The following is a 26622-nucleotide window of genomic DNA, read 5'->3' on the forward strand; positions in this document are numbered from 1 at the left end:
ATCGATTTATGAAGTTTATTGAAAATTACTATCGACTCAGAAAAGAGGTTCTAATATTGCTTCTAGTAAATTTGATGACTTTATGACACGCCGCTGCCTCATCCGTACGCAGTGTCAATGTGTTGTCACGCTCGGCAGTTGTCAAATACATCCATCTTCTTTCAATGTTATTTAGGTTCATGTCCGCTTAGGGATAGCTTCAGTAATTACTAGCAAATGGTGTTTGTACCCAGCGACAGTCTTCGCAGCGATTAAATTAATTTTCCGATGGCCGGGTAAGCAAAATATGAGACGAATATCATATGTAGACTTTCCACTATCTGTAAAACTGTGCGAATATTGTCGCGTTTTTATTGTCGCAATCGAGGTAATTTCAAGGCAGTAGATTAAGATCCAAACAGGGACTTTAGGTAAAGGGTTTGAATATTGTTCATAGTGAATTTTACGTGACGTAAATATTATATTCGTTATGTATGTAGCTGCGATATCGCTCCTTGATGTGTTTGCATTGTAACGTATACGCTATTAATATGGGTAACAATACGAATGAGTGTGTATACATATACTTTGACTTGCGTGATACATGAGTTGATGTCACTCACAATACTCATGTTATTTAATGCCACCATACGTCCTTTACAGCATTGACAGTCAGGCCGCTGCACAGGCACAACTATATAAAACGCCATAAATGACGCGAAATCTGGAATCTGGACGGTCCAGCGGCTCCTTCGGGAGTCAGGCTGGAAAATGACCTGTTTTTTTATAGTCAACACAAAAGTATTTCCCGTAAAATTTTCAAATCACCCGTTTGCTATAGTCCGGTATTATAACTTTTGTGATATCATATAAGTGTCCTCTTTACCGGAACCCAAAATATGAGAACACTAATGTTTTAACACGTCATGAACGCAGGGGCATAATACACGTTATGGTTTTTAATCTTACGAATTTAGAGTTCTTTTGAAAAATTGTATTGCCAGTCTGCCCTGCGTCTTTTTGATCCAAGATCTATATTGCTTGCAGTTTTAGTTATTATATGATTATCAGAGGTTCTGTCGGCCTCTATTTCACAAATATTCAACACGATTCCATGATTTAACTATACGAAAACCGCTGAAAAGTAACATTTTCTCCGGCTATAATCCGATTATGACTATATCAGTATTACAAGGTCACACGAGATCTATTATAAACTATACGAGAATAACCGCCGAACATCGATGCTACTTAGCCTGCTGCGTCCTGCGTTACCCCCCTACGCTATATTCACTGCTAATTATGAATTCAAATAGGAGTTGGAGTTAAAACTTGGCGTGTGGAGAGCTGATGGTATGTCTCCGTTCGTTCCATATTCTTGTCGAATTTTATAAAGTACAGTACACTTTGTAGGTGACAAGAAGCGTATCGGAGATATTAATGCGTGCATTATACATGAAGCGCAAGACTCGACATAACGAGGAATTGCACCTCTCACCATATTATTCGTAGTTCGTACTGCATCTCTTTGTGTGTTACTATTGTGATGTTTACAAATATAGGCATTCTACTTTCCAATTTACTGAAATGAATTTCGAATATTGGCGTCAGCAGCGTATACAGTATTATAATTATGTGACTTCATCATTCGATGATTCCAAAATAGCGTGCTGCTAAGACATTGGTAAATCTGAATATTGATTAGTACCCTAGTACGTTTAATATCTCCCTTCTTAAAATCTCATGGGTCATTGTACGCGACGCCGCTAGCCTTATAAATGCAGAGCGGTTCGCATCGTTCACACTCACGCGCAACTACGATCTGTGTACAAATGATGGATTGTGATGGACTTATTACTATTTATGAAGTATAGATAGGTCATAGTTAGGGTGAAGGATTTCTGGCCTGTGTAGGATTGAGACACCCGGACTATGATCTCTTGATTGCCTATTGATTCTGTGTACGCTAAGTTCTCAGGAGCTTGTAAGTGTTGAGATCTTTTCAGAAGCACGTAAAGCGAAGTATGTAAGCATACCATAGTAAATCATTTGCCCACGCATGCTATAAGGATGGAATATGTACTTTATCGCTAGAACATGAATAGCTAGACAAGATTTCTAAAAATGTAGCATATAACAACTTGATAGTTAATAGCTTCTTTGTAATAATAGCCATCAAAGCAGCCAGACTCCGTGATCAAATTTGCAGCGCTTAAATATATTTTACAATGTAGAGAAATAGCGCCTCTACCGGTCGGAAATCGCATCGATCGTTGTGCCTGCATTTTATCTCTAATTCCAAGTAGAAACGTACTTTTGAGTATTTGTAAATATGGCATTGTATTATGCATTATGCAATACCGGATGCTCCGTCGTATAATTGTAGCCTATGTCCATATTCTGTTAAATTTACAATATGTTTGTAAGTGTTGCTGTTTTTCTCACGTCTCAGCCGAGTGATACATTCAGTTAGCGCATTAGACGAATACATCTATCAGTTGTCGAACTGCCAGGCTCTTTTAAACAGATTGGAAGTCAGTTAGATACCTTAAATCTATGATGTATATATAATGTGTCGGTGTTTTAGAATGTAACCGTCGTCAGCTGTTAATTTTGTTAGCCAATACCTCTTGATCATGAAATGATGTTACTCAAATATGCACAGAATACATGGGAGTCTTACCGATAGTACTGGATAGCATATTTCATGTGTTGCATATACATATTCTAACGTAATAAGCATAGGACAGTCTGTTAGTCCGGATGATGCACTCAGAATGGAAGCGACATTGGCAGGATTGGATTTTGGAGTCTCGGGACAGATTTTCCGATCGCGCACAGAAGGTGACTTACGTGAAAGGTGATTTTCGCCGCTATTGCTGTATGGTAGGATTAGCAAAGCGTACATGGTACAAGGATTTGTGTTTATTAGGGATGGTTCGAACACCTGAAAGGTTCTGCTTTGTGTGATCGCTATCTTTCATAGAAAGTTGGCTATTACCACGAACGTGAACAGTGAACACGAGCCTGTGACGTCGCGTGATGTCACAATGCTTCTACCAAAGCCCAAGTTTCTGTGAGGAATAAATATACCAACAGAATAGTTTTCGAAGACGCAATTACATCACAGATTCATTGCGACATTCAAGCTCTATTACTGAGCGGGAATGTTGTCTCGTAATCTCACAATCTCACGACAGGCCGATTCCACACAGGGCACTTATATGTCCATTGTTCATATAGGAGGTTAAAGCTCTCATGAAAGCAATCCATTTTGTTGTTCACAACCAGAATATAGAGTCCTGTTTCATTCTGAGTTTTCGGAATAGATAACGCTGAAGATACAATTTCCATCTTAGTTTTCTGCTCCATGTTCTTTCTTAATGCTTCTACTATAACGGGGTTTTCAAACTTTTTTGTGGGCGGTTGCGCGTACACCAGAATTTGACAAGTCGATGACTAAAATAGTCCCACTCACGGATTCATTTCCGAAGGATAATAATCTGGTTTTGTAATTTTTGCAATTTAGTTCAACACTGCCATTTCCCCGACTCCATAGAGCTAGTTCACGGACCCAGGAGGGGATATTGGACCCCGGTTTAGGAACCTCTGCACTATATAATGTAGCGAGTGATAGAAAAGAGAGGTTGGATGGGAATCTGATCACGGATTGAATTTCTGGAAAATTATTATTTAACAGCAAGGTTAACAGTGTAGAACCAACTGAGGCTCCTTTTTCGAACGCCAAACTCCGAAATATCGAGGTTCGAATCTACCAAACACGGACTAAAACCGAACGTTCGCGTCACAAATAGCGTTTGTTCTGTTGTGGAAGATGATTCAACTTGAAAAAGTCACCATGATAAATGATTAATATGTCCATTCCTAAATTTTTGAGCGAGTATTGCATTAACATTTGAATAATATGTTCAATTGCATATATTACAGTTCTGTACCTCCAATAGTCTCTTTAAATTATTATCACTTTGCAGTGCCACATAACGAATTGATTTTGGACAGGGTGTAATAACAGCGATGAAAGTGCACATATTCTCAAAATAACTTTCTTGTATTGTATAAATAACATACTGCATTTCGAGTAGAATATACATTTGATAGTGCAGTGCCTTTAACTGCACGGTATGCCGCGCCAAATGATTCAAATCAGGAGATATATTCCTCGATTTCTGCTCAGCGTGAGTCCGATGTTGTCGAAATAAATTTCTAGTCGCTAGATGGCGACAAACTTGTTTAAATGCAACACAACACACAAGTCATAACCGAACGGATAATTCTTGAGCATGGCGTGGTCAATTTCGCGATGCTTACCGACCAAGTGCGACCAATTGTATTTTTTGTGTTGATAAACTCCCATTGAACAAAGTAATAATATGAGCGATCTCAAAATTAGATCGTGTTGTTGGTGATTCTTTCGATTAAACTAACCTCAATTCTTAGTGTATCTTTTGTGATACGTTTCCGACATCGTAACTACAGACCGGCTATCACCCCAATCCATGTAAAAAGACGACCAATAATTTGAGGCCAGCGGTAGCCTATGTAACCTTTACTAACCTGACGAACCCTTGCGCCAATCTTGAAGCGTTCTGCGAACCCCAACTTTTCGCCTACTGACAAAAGAAAAATTCTACCGCATTAAACATCTTGTACATCACTATAGAATACTGCGCACTCCTAGCGAAGACAGAACCTAACTCAGAATTATGTCGCGGTCGTAAATCCTACGTGCATTCTGACTCATATATCAGGGGTGGTACACGCACAAATGTACTGTACATCAACAACAGTGTTAAAATGATATCAACACCTGATATGAACTTGACCGTACAGCATTTAGTTATACCATACGAGATACGTGTAAATCTTTCGTGATTTGGAATAACAACAATGCTATATATTTATGGGCGTGACTAGAATGATAATTTGCAGAGATGGAATTCAAATTTGACAACCAGTTATTATTACACCTCTCACGTATACGAAGGATATGAAATCACAGTGTATAAATCCAAAATGGTCGGGGCAAGGGAGAGAAATGTTGGCTATTTTTCTCGTGCATAACTGTTTTTAGTCTTTTGGTTATTGTAGGGTTACAATACGTCCTCCTTTAGGAGAATTTGTCCTCCTTTTTCAGGTTTTTGAAAATATCCTCCTTTTGGAAAATTCATCCTCCATTACAGCTTTTAGAGCTAAGAAATGGGCATGAATGACGCTAAATAGGAAATTCGTGGTTCCAACGAAAGTGAAGATCTTTTTTATTAGTCAAGCGACTTAAAATATTAAAGAAAAAAAACTTATTTCCGGAGCTGAGCCGCAAAATTTACCATTCTTTCCGAATTTGACTCTGCTATTCTAAATCTGAAAATTTTGAAAAAGTATCCTCTTTTCCCGGTTCCGAAATGTGGTAACCCTAGGTTATTGGTAACCTACACCTCATAAAGAATTCTACGTGAAGCTGCAACCTATTGGAGAATACCGGTATTAGAACCCAACAGTGCGAATAGATGATATCTTGCAGCATCTACATAAGACATTGCAGGGGATGAACTAAAACACGATTTATTCGCGGAAAAAATATATGCTTTCGATTGCCCCGACGTATTTATTTTTATATAAGTCCATATTTCACAGGAAATGAAAAATTTATTAGTCAAGGCCACTTGCGTTGCGCTCTTTGTGGCGAACCATGCATGTTATATCGAACGATGCATCCGCGTAACTAGCTTCGCTTAAACGGTTTGCGTGCATACTCTGAGATACGGTCTACCGGGAGGGATCTTTAAAGCAATATCTATGTTACCAACAGAAAGCCATTGAGATAATATGATTACGATAGATCATGCCCATTGATTTCAAGAAGCTTACATGACAAATAATTCAATACTGGAGTGTTCAGTTTTATTGCTCTTCTATAGACTGCTTGGGAAAGTTAAGTTGCTACACCGTTGACATCGATTTTATCAAGATTGTGTTTTGCCTTCAATTTCTGAATGTTACTGCTGTCTGGGCTTCAGGGTAATCATGAACGAGACGAGGGTGTAGTGACAGTTTCGGCGCAGGGTCTGACCGGCTGTACTGATGAGCTAAATAAGAGGGTTGTCAAAACAACAATAATAATAAGTGTTTCCAGATATCGTAAAGGTCAATTACTGAGATATTGGCAAACGATTGTTACCAGTAATATTCCTGTAAGCAAACACACGGTGATTCCAGGTGTCCCGAATATGTAAGCTAACACCACATCGTGTATCTGTCTCAGATTATAGATTATATTGGCATTAGAGTTGCTTATGCGCAGTAGGAGACGCTGAGTAGAGAAGTAGACATTGTACTATCGCTGTGGAATCAAAGTAACTTATCTCCATTTACCCAAGTTGGTTAGATTAAATTTATGTGAGGGTTTCATTTACGTTCGGCCGTATCTTGGGCATGATTAACTTTGAAACAATGTGATGAACACAAACACGATCAAGATATGGCGCTACAGAGGAAAATTTAACAAAATCTTGATTTTCTATAAATTTGAAAAATGGATCTCAAAATTTGGAAAATGGGTATAAGCTAATTTGATTCCATTGCGACGATACGAATGTATTATTGTCGCTACTTACAGTTTTTAAGATACATTATCTCACCATGAAACCATTACTGCTGTAGAATCCTGTAACTTCGCTCTCGAAATTATCAATATGGGACGGCCAGTTTTAGTAGTAACATATTATATTCCGACCAATGCCAACATATAATACTTGGCATTAAAGTTCATAAAATCAAACCTATCACAATGTCGTATAACAACCCCCGCGGTAATTGTTATATAGCGCCATGGTACTTGATTGCTACACTCTGCAGGTTGCAGAAAACAAAGCATCTTTTACTGATTGGTAATCCATACACTCTGTCGCGCATTAATCTCTGCCACTCAAAAATCAGGAGCGCCATTATCAAATTAGTCCGCTTACAGAGCGCGCGCACATCCCCACTGCAAGGGTAGAGATCGTAACGGTCAAACTTGAGATAGAGGAATTTTGGGCGCGCCGGTAATGCAGTTCGAGGCTCGAGTGTTTGAGAGATTATCTCCTTCGAATATGTAGTTTGTTTTTACTGTCGTCAGAATCTGTGCAGTCTTATTCATTGAATGTAAGTAATCCCTTATGGAAAATCGGAAGGATTGATTAAGATAGCAATTCGACAGAGTTTCGACTCGATGCTCGAGGCAGGATGTCCATCGGCAACTGTGTCGTTGCTTCACGATGCGAAGAGGTGCGGGGGAGCCCTTCATTGAAACAGCAGCTCTATGCTGAACAGCTGACAAAAAGAAGGTATAGCTACCATGTCGTGGCATCACATGATATTCCAACTAATTTCACATTAGTTCATGATATTCATTTCGTGTTACTAACTCCCGAAAAACGGGCGTGTCCACTAAACGTTATGTAAGCTGTTAAACGTTGAGTTTTAATTAGTCATAAATGGTGCTTTTACAATTCCCTACTCCCTCCTCTTCCCGTATTTATATACTTCCGCTTTTTTGGCTTTGCTCATCCGATCCACCATTTAATTTAATGTTTCTCATATCCCAAATCCATACCAATACATACATGGTTCTGTTGGAGAGGCAAAGTAATAAAATTGATCGCGTGCCTGATTGTACAATGTAGGTTACAACCACATAAGCATCGTACTTAATCCTATGTCGCATTAATTCTTCAGAGCTTATCGTAGTAAGATGAATGTATCATATGAATGGATCTAAATCCTCATTTTACAAATATATATGAAAATAATGTTACTTGCACGTAGCACGGTAATGTTCATTGTTCAATCATCGCAGACTATTTTTTACCGAGAATACCAACACCAACTTATTTCAACACATCAAGTTATGGTATTCGTATTGTTCTGATGAAATGGGATAAGTGAAATATGAATTTCGTGTGCGGACGCAAAATATTTACAGATGAACGTTCCAGCAGATTGTTACTAGATTGTTTTTGCTTCGTAGGGGAAAAATTTAAACTTCGCATTTGCTTTCGCTGTCGATTACGTATGTCAAACATGCATGTATTGTACAATTTACATTGCACACGTAGAGTATAAGTGCGCTTGCGAATGGACAGACGTGAGTATCAATATGTATTTCCCGGTGCTACCTCACTGCCACAGCTAATCCATAATTCATTGCGAAGACTCGAAATATCTCGCATATGTATTTTAGCATAAGTAACAACGGCGCAGGACCGGTTTTAAACAGCGCAAACAGTGAGTGAGAAACATAAAATGAGACGAATCCGATCCAAATGTAATTATTGATTTGCGCCGTGATGTGGTTGAAACCGCTGAGGCTTTCGACATCAACAATATTATGTTAATGCATCCTCGTTCTTACTACGCCAACGCGCACTTGGCTATGATAGGACGGGGATTATCGTTTTAAAGCTATCTCTCTCTAAATTCTCTATATTGAGTCGTCCACCTGCATAAAAATTAAATATGAGAAGAGACAGTGACCATGGACGACATACGATATACTGTTCTACTGCGCTACTGCGCGATGTTATTTTCAAGATAATAATCAAATGATATGGTCAATATTATGGTACGCAGAATGAAGACAGAGATGTTAACGGATGCTGGAGTAATGATAACTTCTGTCCTGTCGTAGACTATTTGCCGATATGCTATATGAAATATCCACCTCTCTCTGAGAATTGGTGGTGTTCCGAAATGAATAAGATGTATGATATAATAACAAATATATTTACCGACACCAAAAATATTCCGATTTTCTGACAGGATAACGTATAATCTTTGCAGTCTTTGTATGAATTTTCAGTCACATGTTCGCCTAAAATATCGGGTCTGAAGCTTTGGTGATCAGGCTTATAGCGTGATGCTTATACATTGCAAATAGAGCTGTACTGTACATTGATAGAAACCCACCGTATTGAAATAGGTTGCAATTTGACCATGCCACACAATGAAAGAACGACAGTTGAGCATTTGACACTTTAGCATGCGTAACTTGAAGATGTGACTCTATAATCCATGACCAACCCTAACCCAAACGTTAATCCTGAAATTAACCCTCATATGTATGCTAATTCTGGGCCTGTAATGACACAAGACATGACTCGACTCGAGTCGCGATATTTAGTTGACTCGACTTGACTATATAGTCATTTTTTAATATACGGAAAACGACACGACTCGAGGCAATTTGTGTATTGAATCGACATGCACTCATTTGTCGCTTGTTATTTGACTCGAGACTCGGCGTTCAAGACAGGCATTTCATTAGCTCGGATAGTATAAGCTACCACGATATTGGACTTTCGTCTAACAACATGCTGGTGTTTGTGTAAAGCGAATGAAATAAGTATGTTGTGAATGCGAAACATTCAATATCACCCAAGAAAAGTTGTGAAAGATCAGTTGAACCGGATTGAGCTCGAAAATGAACAGTGACAACAATTACCACGACCCGGACTCAGACTCGGGCCTGACTCGAAGCAAAAATACAATCTACAATCCTCGCTAACCCCAACCCTATCCCGAAATTTAATCTACATGCTCAAGTATCGCATGCCCAATCGCTATTATGCTGATTGCTCAATGCTCATATGTCTACAGACCGTGGTGTGATACTTCAAAGTATCGATGCCTTACAGTTACACAACTTATTAACTGCAACGGGCAGAATTGGTGGTGTTCCGAAATCTATAGGGCCATAAATGCTTTCCCTCAGCAACAGCATTCGCACTTAACTTGGAAGAAATATTTTCTGCATTATTTGCATTCGTTTACCTAAGAGGCGGCCAACTTCTCCAGTCGGCGGGCCGGATATGAGAAAATTAAGTATTTGGCGGGCCGGATTCCTCAATCAATACATTAATCGCGTATTTATCCACCTATACAAGGAATAAATGGCATTTAATGTAAACTTCAAGTTTAGACCATAAGCATAAGGCAAAACGCAGCATTTCATGACATTAATAATGTAATGTACTTCAATAGCTGTTGAGACATCTGTGGTCGATTTAAGTTGTCAACAAGTTGTTTTAACTATGGATCCATGTCAGACGTAGAGGCCCTTAGTAAAGACTGCATATAAGCATCGCAGTTTATTGGGACACATCTTTGTCTTGTTAATGTTCATCATCGAAAATATTTGCTCGTGAATGTATGTAGACCCGAACAAAACAAGTAGTTTCAAGGCAATCTTTCTCGCGTTGGCAAATTTGGATTCATTAAGTGACGCAAAAAGTTGTCCATGTTTCAGGTGGGAATTTCTCTTTCAGTGTAGAATATGTCTGCGGGCGGCGCAAAATCCCGCCGCGTTGCCGAATCCGGCCCGCGGGCCGTAAGTTGCCCGCCCTTGGTTCATCTGAAACATCATTTATGATACGTTGCAAAATAAGGTATCACGTATAGCAATCTGAAGAGTGCTCGGCCAAGTGAGACCCTTAATCGATTCGTCTTCCTTGCCGATAAAATTCTGCGGTGCTACTTGGAGCGGGTTGCGTTGCGAATGTCCCTTGGGATCCCGCGCGGTACAGTACACTTCAACATTTTTGGAAGTTACCGCTGGCGTCAGGCAGCCGCGGCTGCGTAAAATCAGTATTCTGATGTTTTTGCATCAAAACGTTCGCGCGTAAGCGTGGCCGTAAAACCTTTATCATTTATGTAGATTTAGGGCTACCATAGTTTGTAATCGGGAAAAGAGGACACTTTTTCAAAAGCTTTGAGACCCAGGACACTGAAGTAAAATCCGGAGAAAATAGTAAATCTTTCACGACATTGTGGTTGGTTAACTGAAAAAAGGTTAATTTTCCGGCTCAACTCCAGAAGTACAGTTCTTCTTTCTCACTTTACGTTAGTTGACCAAAAAAATTAAAATAAGGTCGTCACTTTCGTTCTAAACACGAATTTCCTATTTAGCGTCATTTATGCCCATTTTCACTCGAATCTATCCACTATCTTAGCTCTAAAAGCTGTAAAGAAGGAAAAATTGCCAAAAATGAGGACATTTAGGCGTCCTCGGAGGACATTTTCAAAAACCTCAAAATGGTGGACAAATCCTCCTAAAGGAGAACGCATGGTAGCCCTACGTAGATTCGAGATACCGTTTCATTTCACCTGAAACATGGCAAGATATCGCGTGATTGCAGTCGTACGCAAAACGCGGCTCTACCTAAATGTTCATGTTGATTTTGAAACCTAACCAACACTTGGCGCAGCAATATCATAAAATATTAGCCTTAAAGTATAGTCAGAACGACGTTATTCACACGAATGCAAGTTACAGACTATGTCGCATATAATTTCAATTTCACCTTTCTGCATCCTATAGGTCGATATGCCAATGCATACGTGGAAGTCAAAGTAGGTCTTAAACTAGCGGAGAGAAAAAATTTAATGTGGGAGAGATATCCTTTATGAATAACGATTAAACAAGCATCCTTGAGCTCGGAATGGGTTTTGGATGAACTGAAATTCCAAACGGCAATAATTAACCTAATTCGATTATGAACGTCATTAATGCGTCGAAAAACTCGTTTATATTGTATTAATACCTAAGCTTGATTTTGTCCAACATCAGAATTTAGGAAAACACCTCTGAATTAATGTAACAGCTAATCGCGATCCGTTTTTCTCGACAGAGTGTGTAGAAAGAAGCATAAGTTATGGCACATCAATTCGAAATATGATCTTCTTAGGTCACATTCTCATGAATTTTCCTAAGTACCATGTATATATCATCATTAAATATATTTGGAACCAAAGAAGTTTTCAGCGTTAAGTAGTGAATCCCGGTATGTTCAATAGAGAGGCATTATGTAGAATGCGATAGGCGTGGAAGCCGTGCCTTTCCAGGCAGGTCAATAGTCCTAAAGCAAATGGCTGAACTTTTCCGAATTTCAAGATGCTCATGCTATGTGAATGCAGTGTGGGTGTCCTTCGCTTTGACCATATCTTTCTGCCAGCAGTTCATTCATATACACCAATTATTTTCAGTATATACAACTTGGAAAATGTTGACATTGAACCTGAATGTCTTGGCTTCGTAAACTGTTAAGGTATCCGTGAGAGTCTGCCGACATCAGAAAGACAGCAAATGATTGTTGATTATAACTCTATTAAAACATGCATTTTAATCAATACTGCGTGCAATATATAACGGGATATATTAGTAACAACGGAGGGGTATAGGCCTACTATTGTCCTTTGATCTGTCAATGAAACCGATCCATTTTAATATATCTACTAAAGTCGTGGATCATTTGAAGATCTACTACGAAGGGAATCGATAAAGAAAGGGCATGTCACAGCTTTACTGTACTCTATTGGGGAAGATGATTACTGGATTATGCCTCCATTAATTTAAACGAGTAAAAGATAATGGTGTATGCGTACATGAATGTACAGTAGATTTGTTCGTAAATAACATTTTTATTTTATTTTTGCGACTATTCCATAAAATTGTTAGGTTGGCTAAAATTATGTTGCACACCTAATTTGCCTCAATTCGTACCGGTAGAAGTGAAGCTATTTAGAGTTTGGAAGATTTGATTTGATTACAAAAAATATGATATTTTTATAATTTTATTGTCAACCCCATGAAATTGTTAAATTGTATAGAAAAAGGATGAAAAAAGAATTGACACAAATCCAACCCGTAGAATTCGGGGATTACCCACCGTTATTGCTATTTATCAAATCCAGAACTTTCAACTGCGATACCTCCGATACCTTGTGTCGTCAGAGTCAAAGATAGAGGAAACATATGTTATCTGTCTACATCGCGAAGGCTCTTCCTGAAGACGTGTCGGAAAAATTGGTTGTTCATGAGACGTGACGTGGTGATATGTGACGGATGTACTTTCAGTAATGTTTCAAAATTTGTTGAGTTTACTGATTTTCAGGCCGCGAATGACATCTCACGATGTCTACGAGCAAAGAGATACAGTATAGCGTCTTATTTTACCGCCGTATGAGTTGCGTACCAAGTAGATATAACTTTTTCATGTCGCGATTGCGCAATTTCAAACTTTTCAATCTATTACATTGTTGAGCTCATACTCTGTTGTTGGTTTCTATTGCACAACTGCTCTCTGTTATACCGATTGCGTGACTGACAATTATAACTTTCTTTGGACAGGGCGCACCACAGCACCTATCTGCGCATCGACGGGGGCGATGTCACGGCCTACCCTTCCGCGGATACATCAGCTTCCCGATTATTGGACCACAGTTCAGGTTTGTTAGACTTATTTTGCAGTTACACCTCTCACTGTCCACATATAGCTTGAAAGTCAGGTTCAGTATGTTCCTGAACTTAAGTATTTAATGGTATATTCAAAACAGGTGACGACACGTTACTCTCATTTCCTTTTATCGCTATCTTTTCATGTTTTCAAATAGTGAAATTATTAATAAGCTGAACAGAACTGAAACTTGTACAAGAGACAATTAGATATCGATTATTTATACTAATAAGTCGTTATGGTTGCGCAAAACTTCGCGATTCAAAATCGCTATCCTCCTCCAAAAGTAGAAAACACACACATTGCATTTCCCGATTACTATTGTTTCATCGCAAAAATCGCCCAAAGTTAACGTAAAATTGAAATGATTTCAATGGCGGAAACCTTTTTGTCGAAATTGAATCTGGAAGATATTGTCCGAGACATTATACGATAACAACCCAATTATTTTATTCGCGGGAGTTTCTTTTCTTATTATCTTAGATGACATGTCTGCCATATCGTTTAGGTGCGGAATGCTGCGAAAGGATAGTCATAAACATATCCGGACTTCGTTTCGAAACGCAAGTTAAGACACTTAATCAATTCCCGGACACTTTACTAGGCGATATAGAGAGGAGGAGGCAGTTTTTCGACCCAATTCGCAGTGAATACTATTTCGATCGGAACAGAGCCGCATTCGACGCCATATTATATTATTACCAGGTAAGGAAAGGTGTTGTAAAATGGCTGCATGGGATATTGCAATCCGCTGTTCAAATAACGTGGATTATCGCAGCCTATGCTTCATTTAGTTTAAAGTTTTCCAAGATTAAGTGCGAAGACCAGTGGTTCCAAACCTGGCGGCCTTGGCCTTTTTCATGGCGCCAAACGTTTGAAAAAATCATCTGTGAGTCTACTCCACTGTAAAAAAAATTAAAAGTAAATAGTAAGACACCAATAAGCGAAGCCTTGTCCTTGAGTATACTTACGTTGTTTTAATTTTAGATTTATTATTATTAATATTACTTTTTTCAAATTTGCGCAAAGGCTACCCCTCTAAAAGAAGTAAGTGCGATGAATGTTAGCTAAAGATTGGCTTTAAATGTGTACATGAAAATGTGGGAGTCGTACAATGCTCTATGTTACACAGCGTGACTACCAGCTACTGTATAAACTTGTTATCTAATTGAAACACCATTTCTAAGTTGTTTAAAAAAGTGGAAAAATAGGAGGGCATTGATTGATTGAAAATGTTTTAAAGGGGGCTACCGTCTAAAATGTTGTAAAGCTCTGGATTCTTCTATTCTATTCGTCAAGCGTCAGGTCAAGGATACTATAATCTCGGGGAACCCAGCAATAACGCACAGCTGATTGTGATATGATATGTAAAATATTGCTTATTACCATATGCATCTTGAATACAGTTATGGTTACTGCAATCGTTTCTTGGATAAGGCTTTATTCAAATTTTCGCTGCCCGAACCGGACAGTGCTAGTTCGGATCAATGATAATTTAATCGCTATAGCGCATCCCGCGGTATGGCGCTACGCTACGATGACTATCGCGGAGAATTGCTTTGTAACTGATGTTCATCCCACAAAGAAGATAGCAATATGTGATGGCCGATATGTCACTTGCAGAATTGGCAATGTAGTCTGCTTTAATACTTTTCCTAACATTCCCACTAGTAAACTATTTTCCTTAGACTCGGCAGTCTGCATAGAGTATATTAGGGTGAACGTAATGATCATTTCGTGGTATAGTTGAAGGTCCAGTTCATCGCATGCGTTATAATCTATGTATCGGTGGCGCGTAGTAATCTAGTGGGAAGGTCGCAGTCGCGTTGGTGCTGTACAGAGCTAATTGTCGCCTTTCAAGGTTAAACCGCCACGGTCTCTGGGCGTTTAAATAATACATAACGGGTTAAAAAGCGCTCACGGCTTCCTTTCATGTAGAACTTGTGCTATGATGCAGTCTCAATAATTTATGCAGCGTATCCACGCATGCGTCGAAATGGCATGAGCTCACGATGGTTGCTTTAACGCCGAGAAGGCGACAGGGAGTGTTTAGCTTGACCCCAAATTGTGGAATGCGTTCAGCCGCACACGTTATATTGAAGATGCAGACCACATCGCCACTTGTACCATAGAAGGGAAAGCCCATTATACACCTCCTCCATATTGAGCTATATATTTACGACATTTAAAAGCTTTGTCAATGCTGAACAGCATTTGAGAAGAGGTAGCCCCCATATTCATACAAATATATGGCAATCATCATGCAGTAACAGAACTACCATCATAAACTATTATAATTCGGTCATTGGTACCGAAATCAGGCTATCTGGTTGTAATAGACAAGGGTGCGATGTAGCAACTGGAAATGTACATGTGAGAATAGAGACGCTTATTTTCCGAACCTTTTACTAGAAATCTCTCCGACGAGTTGCACGTTCCATGTGTTACAGATCTCAATAGCGTTTGACCTTCGGGGCTGTTATTTTGTCCCGAAACAACCACATTAGTCGTGCACGAATGTTGATGTATAACTTTACGATGATTTAAGTTCATGGTATAGTGTAGTATATATCAAGTACCTAATAATATGATTATGTCCAATTATCCGATTATGGGCTTGGACGTATCTTCCAACCAGGTCAACTAGCAGTATGACGCAACCTTCATGCGCTATTCAGTTGGCGTATTCAAGAATAGATCTGTACTCGCGGGAAATCGAAACGTATCGCATATTTCATACTCATGCGTAACCGTAGCAACATGATATCTTACATTTACAATGGTCAGTAGCGAGTTGGAAACACTGTTTATAAAGACAACATATAGTTCTTGTGGACCATCCAAAATTGAGAGAAAGCGACAAGGCTCGGCACACGTACATTGAATAAATTAGTCCGGGAAGATTACTGCGATCCGATGACCTTACAAGCCAATAACGCATGTAACGCACTCGTATTTATCAAGAAAATTAATATTTATAACGAAGACACCTAAGTAAGCAATATCGCAGTACTCAGTAAGAGAGTAATGAATGAATGAACTGTACGTACAGGGTGGAGCTCAACCGAAATAACTGACATCGCCGAGCTTATTTCCACTTTACATCATATGGTTTCAATTCAACCAACTGAAGCAGTCCGGTCATGATGTATATCGATTGTGCCATTGCCTAATCAGTCTATCCCGGAACGAATGTGGTCATAATTCGTTACGTCAATGATAACTAAAACGTAATGATAGGGTTTGTGTGTTGCTGAGACCTCCTGAGAATAATCGCCGATATCCTATTTCAAAAATCAATGTCAAGACATTATTGATCCCGCCGGAAGCGGCTTTCAATCGTGATCCCGTAGAATGTGGGGAGAAAGGAAAATGCTTAATGGCCTATTTTGCACCGAACCAATAGTGCACACGACTTGAATGAGAGGTTGTGTAGATACAATTTGCCTTCTTGTTCATGTTCGAAACCATGATGGTGAAATCACCGAAAAAATAGCGTAGGGATCTTAAACCGAGGTCGACGGACTAGTTTTAGGGGGTCTGGGAAAGGGCAATCTCGGAATACATCATTAAGAAACCACAAAACTATATTGTTATTCGGTAATGAGGCAGTGAGGGGAGATGTGAAAGTGGCGATTTTTTTTTTAATGATTACGTGACCTTATTAGGCATGAAATAGGCGAAATAGATGTTAGTTAAAAGTCATTTTTAGTCATTAGAAAACTTTCAAGCAGGCATTAAAAACCGATATAAAGATTTGACTAAGGCATGGGCGGCCAACCCGTGGCCCGCAAGAAGGTTTTGAGTGCCCGCGAGGTAATTCTCGAAACTAGTTATGTTATCACAAAAAATTAATTGTACAGGAAAGTTATTGTGAAGTTGCAAGGTCAACCGAAAATTTTATTAACCTGACCGCGAAATGCGGAACATTGCTGTCTAAATATTAGTTCCGACGCATTCGTGTAGCCAGGGGCCAGCCACATTGTTGGTAGATCGTCGTATATGACCATAAAGTAAAATGATTTTTGGCAGATTAATTTGATACCTTTCTCTCAGTACTGGCGCCCCTCCTGAAAATTAAAAATTAAAAATACACCCAATTTGCAGAATTGAGTCTATCTATATTCGCAATTATGAGAGAACGTGTCGTCCAACCTGCGACTTCGCGTCTGCACTAACAGAAACAGCGTCAGCGTTGAAACCTTTGCACAAAATGATAGACGCATATTCGCCGGAATCTTCGATATTGATATGTCGAAGAACCGATTAATCCTGTCCCTGTCTAATTAGCCCAGTGGTAGCCAACACAGAGGCGACCGGCAACACATGCAAGCAATATTATTTTTGACCGAATTCATTAATTACCTTTGAAAAAATTTAGCGCCTCGCGCGGCTAAGACATGGATGCACATTGCACAGTTGCACACTGCACAAAGAATTTTCATGTCTAAATTATTATCGATTCTGATGCGTAGTAATATAAGTATTGTTTTCACCGTTACCTAGTCCGGTTGGCACCTTTCGGACGACTAAAAAATGGTCATCAATATTCAAGTGGCCCACCAATATTCAAGTGTTCGGGAGCCCCTGCTATAGTACATAAAATCATCGTGTTTAGATCGAGTATACTTTACTCGACGGCAGTGTGAGCTTAGAGGATGTGCGAAATGTTTTGACCTCGACAAAACGAGCATATAGATGTAGCACCTTCAAACGATACTCATCCTCCCAATGGCTGGCACAGTGTTGCATATCATGCGAGAGAAGTTTGTGAATGTGCGCCGCCTCTACGATCTGCCTTTTGCGAAATTGCGGAGGATAATAAATATTTCATGACGCGCATCAGTTTAGAACGTTGATGAAATTACTGATAACACAGGGCATACTCAATGACACGTCAAGAGTCGGGAGCAAACGTGCGCTCTCGTAAATGCGTTTACTCGCGGAGCGTAATTGCCCTATTCTTTAGTTTGAAAGCCGTGAAATGAACGGGTTGAATATGATGGGTAGTGACATAGATTCTCTTGCCGGCCTGCAACTCGTAATTTACCCTCCGAAGGGCGTGCGATTGATGTGACAGCTTTAGCCATCTTTCGTGTGGCTATATATTGTGGGGTAAGATATATGCTTCCGCGTGATTTGGTATAGGTGACGGCAGTATGGATTTGGGATATGTTCTACATGGGTGAAATATTTATGATTGGTTTAGCGCAAATTGATAAACTGTATATTCGAATGAAACACAATGTACTGATGATTAAACCTACCTTTGCCACAAGCATTATTGCAAACAGTCACAATTTTCACTATATATCAGGGTCAGTTTAGATAACTATCTGACGTTTCAACCGATACCGATAAAACCGATAACTAGCACCTTCACCGGTAATCCCGATAGACTCATTCAACATGTTTTTTGGAAAGTATTTACACAATTATGGCATGATTTTACAGCTTTAAGAAACACGTTTCGATCCTTAAATGATATAGGGATGGTGCGAACCCCTGAAAGGCTCGGGTTCGTGTCACCGCAAACCTTTCTGAAAGGTTCGCTGTGAGCGCGAACGTGAACCTCTGACGCCACGTGGCGTGACATTGCTAATTCCGAACCTGCGTTTCAGTGAAGTGATATATTAATGTACCAAGCGTCGACTCTGGCCACGTTATGCCACAATGCAGAAGTACATGCTGACTTTTTAACCGTCATCAAAGAGATCAACTGGAGCAATCAAATGATGTAATAATCCCATAAAATCAATATCTTCAGTGGCTTTTCCAACAATTTCGACGAGAATTTGCAAGGTAATACGAGCTTACGGCTTAACGGTCTAGGTCAGTCCGGCAACGTATTCGGTATCTGATTTGCTACATTGATATCTAGCAGAGTGTGAAACGGATTTCTATCCTTGTTTCCAATATTACTCCATAAACAAGTTAGCAACCCGCCAACCGCCCGGATTCGGATTTTATGATACAATAGAGATATCAGATCAAGATGGATCCAGTACGCCTGATAGATTTTTTACATTAGACAACGATGCATTCTTTGTATCAATTTCATTGATTGATTGAATAAGCATCATCCGAAGACTAGTGTATCTCGTTCTTGATGTTGTGTGACTAGGGGGCCAAGCTCACAGCAGAGAGTCACTAAATATTCATAAACGGAAAGCTGAATATTTCGAGCAAACTTTTGAAACAAAGCAAGCGAAATTTTTGAGATTTTCAAGGTGGATGCTCGTTTAGTGTTGATGTTTTTATTCTGCTAGCGCCCTGCATTGAGTGGTTACTGGGGATGGTGTGAACCTCTGAAAGGTTCAGGTTCGTGTAAACGCGAACCTTTTTGAAAGGTTCTGTGTGAACACGAACGTGAACCTCGTGACGTCACGTCATATTGCTAATTTCATCTCTATCTTTCAATGAAGCGATTGCACACGATACCTAGCGACGACTCGAGCCACATAAGGCCACAATGCTGAAGTACATATTGGCGTTTTAAACGCCGCTAAATGTATCAACTGAGGCAATCAAAGGATATAATACTCCCATAAAATCAATATCTTCCGTCGCTTTGCCAACAATTTCTACGAGGACTTACGAAGAAATATAAGCTGACGCCTTAAAGGTCTAGGCCAGACCGGACAATGTATTCGGCGTCTGGGTATTGCTACATTGATATTGAGCAGAACGTAAAACGAGTTTCTATACTTGCTACAGATATTACCCCACTAACAAGTTCTACAGCAGTAGCCAACACCTCAATCGCACGGATTTGGTTTTAATGATGCAGTAAAGATATGAATTCAAGATTGACCCCGTACGCCTGCTAGATTTTTTGCATCAGAAAACGATATCAATCTCATTGTTTGGTTGAATAAGCATCATTCGCTGACTACGTATTCGGCTCGTGATGTTGTGTGATTGCGGCTCAAGCTCACAGCAGAGTGTCACTAAATATCCACAAACGGAAAGATGGATATTTCGAGCAAACTTTTGTAACAAAGCAAGTAAAACGTTTGAGATTGTCAAGGTGCATGCTCGTTTAGTGTTGATTTTAATGCTGCCAGCGCCATACATAGAGTGGCCCGCAGTTGAAATGTAATAAATTTGAACCAAAGATGTTACAATGAAGTGAAAATTGTAATCGATGAAGAAGGTTCACAGTGCAGAACCTACCGAGGTTCTGTTGTGAACGCGAACCTCTAAATTTCCGAGGTTCACACACAGAACGCGAACGTGAACCTCGCGTTCACACCATCCCTAGTGGTTACAAAGATGTTGAGTGGCCAAAGATGTTACAATGACGTGAAAAATCGTAATATATTAAAAAGGTTAATGGTGCAGAACTTACCAAGGTTCGTTTGTGAACGTGAACCTGTAAATTTCTAAGGTTCACACAGAGAACGTGAACGTGAACCTCACGTTCACACCATACTCTGATTCCGAAGAGTACACCATTGCAATTGCCTTATTTCCATATTGTGGATAAGTGAGTATGTATTCCACTGTTCTTTCCGCCGGTTGAAATATAGATCTTTGTGTAACTTGGACCCCAAATGGAGCATGGTGACTAGTGAGCTTGCTTAACAAATTCCGTGAATTATTTTCCCATTTCTAGAGCGGGGGTAGGTTACGTCGGCCTGCGAACGTACCGATTGACGTTTTTACGGATGAAATCAGATTTTATGAACTCGGAGAAGAAGTTCTCGACAAGTACAAGGAAGACGAAGGTTTTATCAAGGAGAAAGAGAAACCGCTTCCAACATCCGAACCACAGAAAAGTGTTTGGCTTCTCTTTGAGTAAGTGCGACACCCTACATCAGTGTTACATGTTATAGAATGAGTCATGATCCATACCATCGCACATGGGGAGTTCGGGGTTTCATTATATCCTCCCTTCAATCGTGGGTAGTGGAAGATATATTTTAGTATCATTCATAACAAACTGCACCGCTTTGTTAGATATTGGACCTTACATTTTCAAGGTACACCCGACGAGAAAGCGAACATGTAATGCTCGAAGAATCAAATCACTCAATTGCTCGAATTTGTCCAGCCCTAGGCTAATTATTACTCCTATAACAAATATTTGAAGAGCTTCTTGGAGGTACAGAACTTCAATATACAATTGAATAGTATATTCATAATGAAATAAACCCGAGTGTCAGCCGAAAATATTCGGTTTCATTTCAATATGAATATACCATTCAATTGTATATCGAAGTTCTGTATCTACGAAATGACCAAACATTTTCTACATCAATTTCAGCTTGGTATTGGTCATTTTTTCGCCAGTTACAAGAGACCAGAAAACAAAGACACCAACTCAAAGTGAAGAATTACTATCTATTCATTCCAATCAATATCATGATTCCTAACAGCATCAAAATGAAAATATGAATATACTATTCGATTATAACAGATATTATGCTCTTTTTGACGATCTCACTTCATTCTAGATATCCAGAAAGTTCCACTGCAGCTAGATGCGTAGCGATCGTGTCCGTTTCCGTGATTTTACTCTCCATCGTTTCATTTTGCCTCGAAACGATCCCCGCCCTTAGCCAGGCGCATCTTTACCCAAATATGACTGCTTTGAACTCGACAAATGAAAGATACAAAGCCATGTTCAAAAACCCGTTTTGGGTCATCGAGACGATATGCATCTGCTGGTTCAGCATGGAAGTGACGGTGCGGTTCTTATGCTGTCCTATCAAATGCGAATTCTTCAAGGACATGATGAATGTGATCGACTTGGTCGCAATCGCACCGTATTTCATCACGCTGGTAACGGATTTATCGAGTGAGGTGGACGCGGACCAGTCGAATAAAGGAATGTCTCTTGCCATCCTGCGTGTGATCAGGCTCGTGAGAGTCTTCCGAATATTTAAGCTGTCGAGACACTCGAAAGGATTGCAAATTTTAGCTCAAACTCTCAAAGCCTCCATGCGCGAGCTTGGCTTGCTGATATTCTTTCTCTTCATCGGAGTTATCCTTTTCTCGTCTGCCGTCTATTTCGCTGAAACCGATGGAGAGGATACCAAGTTTCTGTCGATTCCTCACGCGTTTTGGTGGGCTGTAGTTACGATGACTACCGTGAGTACATTTCTTTCGAATAATCTACCTACATCGATCCAGTGATGGATATTCTACGACTGCACAGTTGACATACCCAAACATAGGTACTGCAACCCCTTGTTGATTTGCAATCACATTCACCTTCTCTTCACAATCACATATCATTGATGGCTGAAGCGATGTATGTATGACCCATGCTTGTGAAAGCTTAAAAGCGATTCCTCACCCTACCCTTGCTTTTCGCCATATGACCACTTCTTCCAGATTTTCGATTAATCACGGTCAAAGATCGTATAAGCATAGTGTCCTAGAATGGCGCGAACACAAGCAAGGCTAACGGTTCACTGCAATTGGGCTACGTCACACTTTCCATTTGGCCAAAGGCAACTTTACGGTCATTTTTGGCCGGCTTGCCTAATGCGAAAATTGATAAAATTAGTATCAACTGAAAGCTACCGCGGTACCGATTGCGAAAACGTAAATATGATTCTGCCCGTGGCCCTGGAACCCCCTAAAATCAGCTTCAAATTTTACATTGGAACGGATTTTGGTATTGTGATGCTACCATGCCGTCTGGAAGCAGGTGAGGAGCAGCGGAAGCGTATTGGCCACTGTTGCGCAAGCGGTTGAGCAATAACATTCTCATTATCGTGCGCACTTGCTCCTGTGTTGCACCATGTTAAACCAGACGACGTCGTTGCGTCACAATACCAAACTCCGTTACAACTCAAAATTCGAGGCTGATTTTGGAGGTTTCAAAGCCACGAGCAGAATAAAATTTGTATTTTCGCAGTCGGTACCGTGGTAGCTTTCAATTGATAACCGTTGTATCAATTTTTGCGCTCGGGAACCCGGTCAAAAATTGCCGTAAAACTGCCTTTAGTCAAATGGAAAGTGTGATGTAACCCAATCGCAGAGAGCCGTGCGATTTGATTGTGTCCATACCATTATATGACATTATGGTATAATTATAGGCTGCATATGCCATAGTCAACTAACCTACGTATATATTTACAACACTTGACTGGACAGTTGAGCAACCATATACTGTAGCAGAAATCGGCATTGCTGCGAACAATCGGAGCGTCGTAATAGGTCATTGATTTTATCTTTGTATCGCGGCTCTCCGACGGTTCGAAACGATACCAATTTTCGGTTTTAGGGGCAATTTTGGGGTAGTTGCAGGCCATTGCCGGTTATAATTTACATTTTCGTAATTGGTTTTCGTTCAAGACCACTTTTAATAAATTTTGCGCTCTCGTCGCGAGCTATAACCCCGTCATATCGGTTTACGAAGCTGTATACCTGAAATTACTTGCAAGATCTGGTTTCCAACCATACTTTCACGTGTTTCACATCTATCCGTAGGTTAGTTATCTAATATCTATACATTCACGCTGTCCCTGACATTATCCTACGAATTCACAGGTCGGCTATGGTGATATGAAGCCTGAAACACCCATCGGCAAAGTGGTCGGATCCCTGTGTGCCATCGCGGGTGTGTTATGCATCGCCTTACCCGTTCCCGTAATCGTTTCCAACTTTAACTACTTCTATCACCGGGAGTCTGATGGCGAAGAGCAGACGCAGTACAGCCACGTTACCACTTGTCCTTACTTGCCTCTGTTCGGAAAGAAGAGTAATTTATCGTCAGAGGCTGGAACGCCAACGAAAGTTGGCAGCCGTGCTTCGTTGCAAATGACGGACAGCCCTGCTGTGCTTTTATCCTTTACGCACGCTGGGAAAGACCTGAACGCAGTGACACCGATTCGGAATTCTGTAACTACAAGCAAAGAGAATTCGTTCCTTTGTAACAGCTGTCGGACTTCTCCAGAATGTACCGGTAGAAACAGAAGATATTCCAACTCACCTAATTTATCGCACGTCGAAACAGATGTTTAACTGAGTTTACTCGTTCGCACGCGTACACATCTAATGTGAGTAAAAGTTTTAAAAAGTGTAATCAATGATAAGTCGACAGAGGCAGGGAGATATTTCGAAATTGAATATGTTACCTCAAGTTTACAAATATACACAGTCACTAACGCGAATTGATGATGGTTTGTCTTCACGATTAATGACTCTGGAAGGATTGTTATCATCAAAGCCCGTATAAGATAAGATTGGACATAGAAAATATATTTTATTAATATAACTGCTACACGATTGAATACGAAATATATATGATGACTCTTCAACTAAGACCTATTTCTACCCGAATATGTGTCAGTAGTGGTGTCCGAGAATACACACCAAGTTGACATGGGGTGGGGATATTGGCATTGCGTGCTGTAAGATGTTGCAGTGAATGAACTAACTCAGTGGTTCCCAACCGGGGAGGAATTCCCCCCTTGGGGGGAATTTTGCAATTTTTAGGGAGGAATTCCCATTTAGAATTGTAACGGATTTTCCAAATTGTTCATGTCCGAACTGTCATGTAGTCAACCAGTTATATCCGAACGTATGCTCCTCATGGCTGTTTTTTGTTTGCTGAAAGTATGTTCAAATGCTATTTGAAATCTCTTTTTCACATACAAATTCCCCCCTTTTTTCAAACTAGTTCAGATGTGCTGCAGTTTGCAAGACAATTTTGTAGACCAACGACGGCCTCTCAATCAACTATATCCTAAGCGAGCAAATGTTGAGCCTAATCTATCATAACAAGGCCTCTAGTGAAAGTATTTACCTTATATTTTCAAGTCAACATTTTCAGACAGTGACAAAATATTCCAACGTCATCGATTCAAGTCAAAGAACGGCTACCCGATCGAAAAAAGACATATTAAACTTGGTGCAATGTTGCCGAAACGTAATGGGTGTCCTAAATTTCAATGAGCTCCAGCAGGGAATCTGATCACGTGTATGTTATATATCAGGGCTGTAACTAAATTTCGAGGCTCCGAGTCACAAGTCAATCTCACTTTCATAGTTTTGACTCGAGTCAAGTCGTGTCATTTTCAATTCACCATTGAGTCAAGTCTGAGTCCAAGTCACAGAGCAGAGGGTCGAGTCCGAGTCATGGTATTATGACTCGAGTCCGAGTCCAAGTCACACCCCAGACAACACTGTTTGGTGATATTGAATGATTTGGATTTATGATATACTAATTCTCCTCACTTTGAGCAGTTTCTTGTCGCATTGTCAAGTACCAGGATCAATAGACGAAATTCCAATAGGGTGGTCGCTGTACTGTTCTTCGAAATTACAATGAAATGTCGGTCTTGGCCGTCTTATAGCCTCGAGTCATATGGCTTGGTTCGAGTCATGCTCAATGACTCGAGTCCAAGTCGACTAAATACCCAGGTCAAGTCGAGTCGTTCCCGTATTTTGAGAAAATGACTCGAGTCAAGTCGAGTCGTCAGAAAATGGAGAGTCGAGTCAGACTCAAATCTGGTCAACCCTCCTATATACGAAAGTACCAATATTATTGGTCAAATGCATACGCAAACTTGAAAAAAAATCGCGAGACCAGCAAATCTATGCATACTGATTTTTCACAACAGTTATATTAGCGATTGGTGCATGGTAAGCCGAAAACACAAATGGAAGTGTGGGGTCTGTTGAGTCAAGCGTTCCAAAATTTGTTTGATTGCGAGCTAGACCATTGTTTTTGGAGGTCTACAAAGTGTTATTACAGCTCTGCTAGAAACAAACACTCGGTACAGCCCGTCTTATTCTCTCAGTCAACAGGTGATTGCTCGGGCAGATTTATCTCAAGGGGGGAATTTTGGCTAAAATTTCGGCCAAGGGAGGCACGAGATGAAAAAGGTTGGGAACCACTGAACTAACTGAAAGCATGCTGGAGCATATCGCGATCTCCATACACATTGCATCCACTGCGGACAACGGATAAGTGCTTTTACTTGTGTTACAAATAGGGTTGCATATAAAACAAATGGTTTTTTATAACACTGTCTAAAATATGTTTAAAACAGTCTTTTAAACAAAGCCCTTTCAAATTTTTTTTTAATTGTGTAATTATCACATAATTTTGTAAGTACTGTCCAAAAACTTGTTGTATGAGTCTACGGACGATGATTATCACCCGATATAGCAGACTTATTCGATATGGGATGGTTGGAGCCCTCGAAATAGTCGGTTCAACAGCTCTATATAGTACGTAGATATAGATCCTTGTTACGGAATAATGTTCTGATGATGATGACCGCCGACCGTATAAATGCTGCTAGACGATGTAGTCCTGTTTAAAGACATTTATGGTCCGTATATGACAGGGGTTGGAAGCATATTACGTCAGAGGATCGATATTTCCCCT

At 40.0% G+C, this 26622-nt stretch overlaps 1 protein-coding gene across 5 annotated transcripts in view; it reads left to right on the top strand.

Annotated features, from left to right (window-relative positions):
• LOC145444400 (potassium voltage-gated channel subfamily A member 1-like) overlaps positions 1–24566 on the top strand; it is a 35592-nt gene extending 11026 nt beyond the window's left edge. The window contains exons 1-7 of one of the 5 annotated variants that reach the window (XM_080322384.1): positions 6141–7140; positions 7196–7322; positions 13163–13260; positions 13777–13973; positions 20887–21068; positions 21728–22364; positions 23775–24566. In XM_080322384.1, the coding sequence (XP_080178510.1) occupies positions 7222–7322; positions 13163–13260; positions 13777–13973; positions 20887–21068; positions 21728–22364; positions 23775–24248 (1689 nt within the window). In that variant the 5' untranslated portion in view covers positions 6141–7140; positions 7196–7221 and the 3' untranslated portion in view covers positions 24249–24566. Of the gene's footprint in view, positions 1–158; positions 276–1854; positions 2840–6140; positions 7323–13162; positions 13261–13776; positions 13974–20886; positions 21069–21727; positions 22365–23774 lie in introns of those variants that run through there. The other 4 variants (XM_080322387.1, XM_080322385.1, XM_080322383.1 and 1 more) reach the window with 4 other exon arrangements.
• Positions 24567–26622: the final 2056 nt, after the last annotated feature.

This window comes from Botryllus schlosseri, chromosome 8 (assembly GCF_051294905.1).
Source record: "Botryllus schlosseri isolate E-star chromosome 8, Bs_hap1, whole genome shotgun sequence".
NCBI classification, from domain to species: domain Eukaryota; kingdom Metazoa; phylum Chordata; class Ascidiacea; order Stolidobranchia; family Styelidae; genus Botryllus; species Botryllus schlosseri.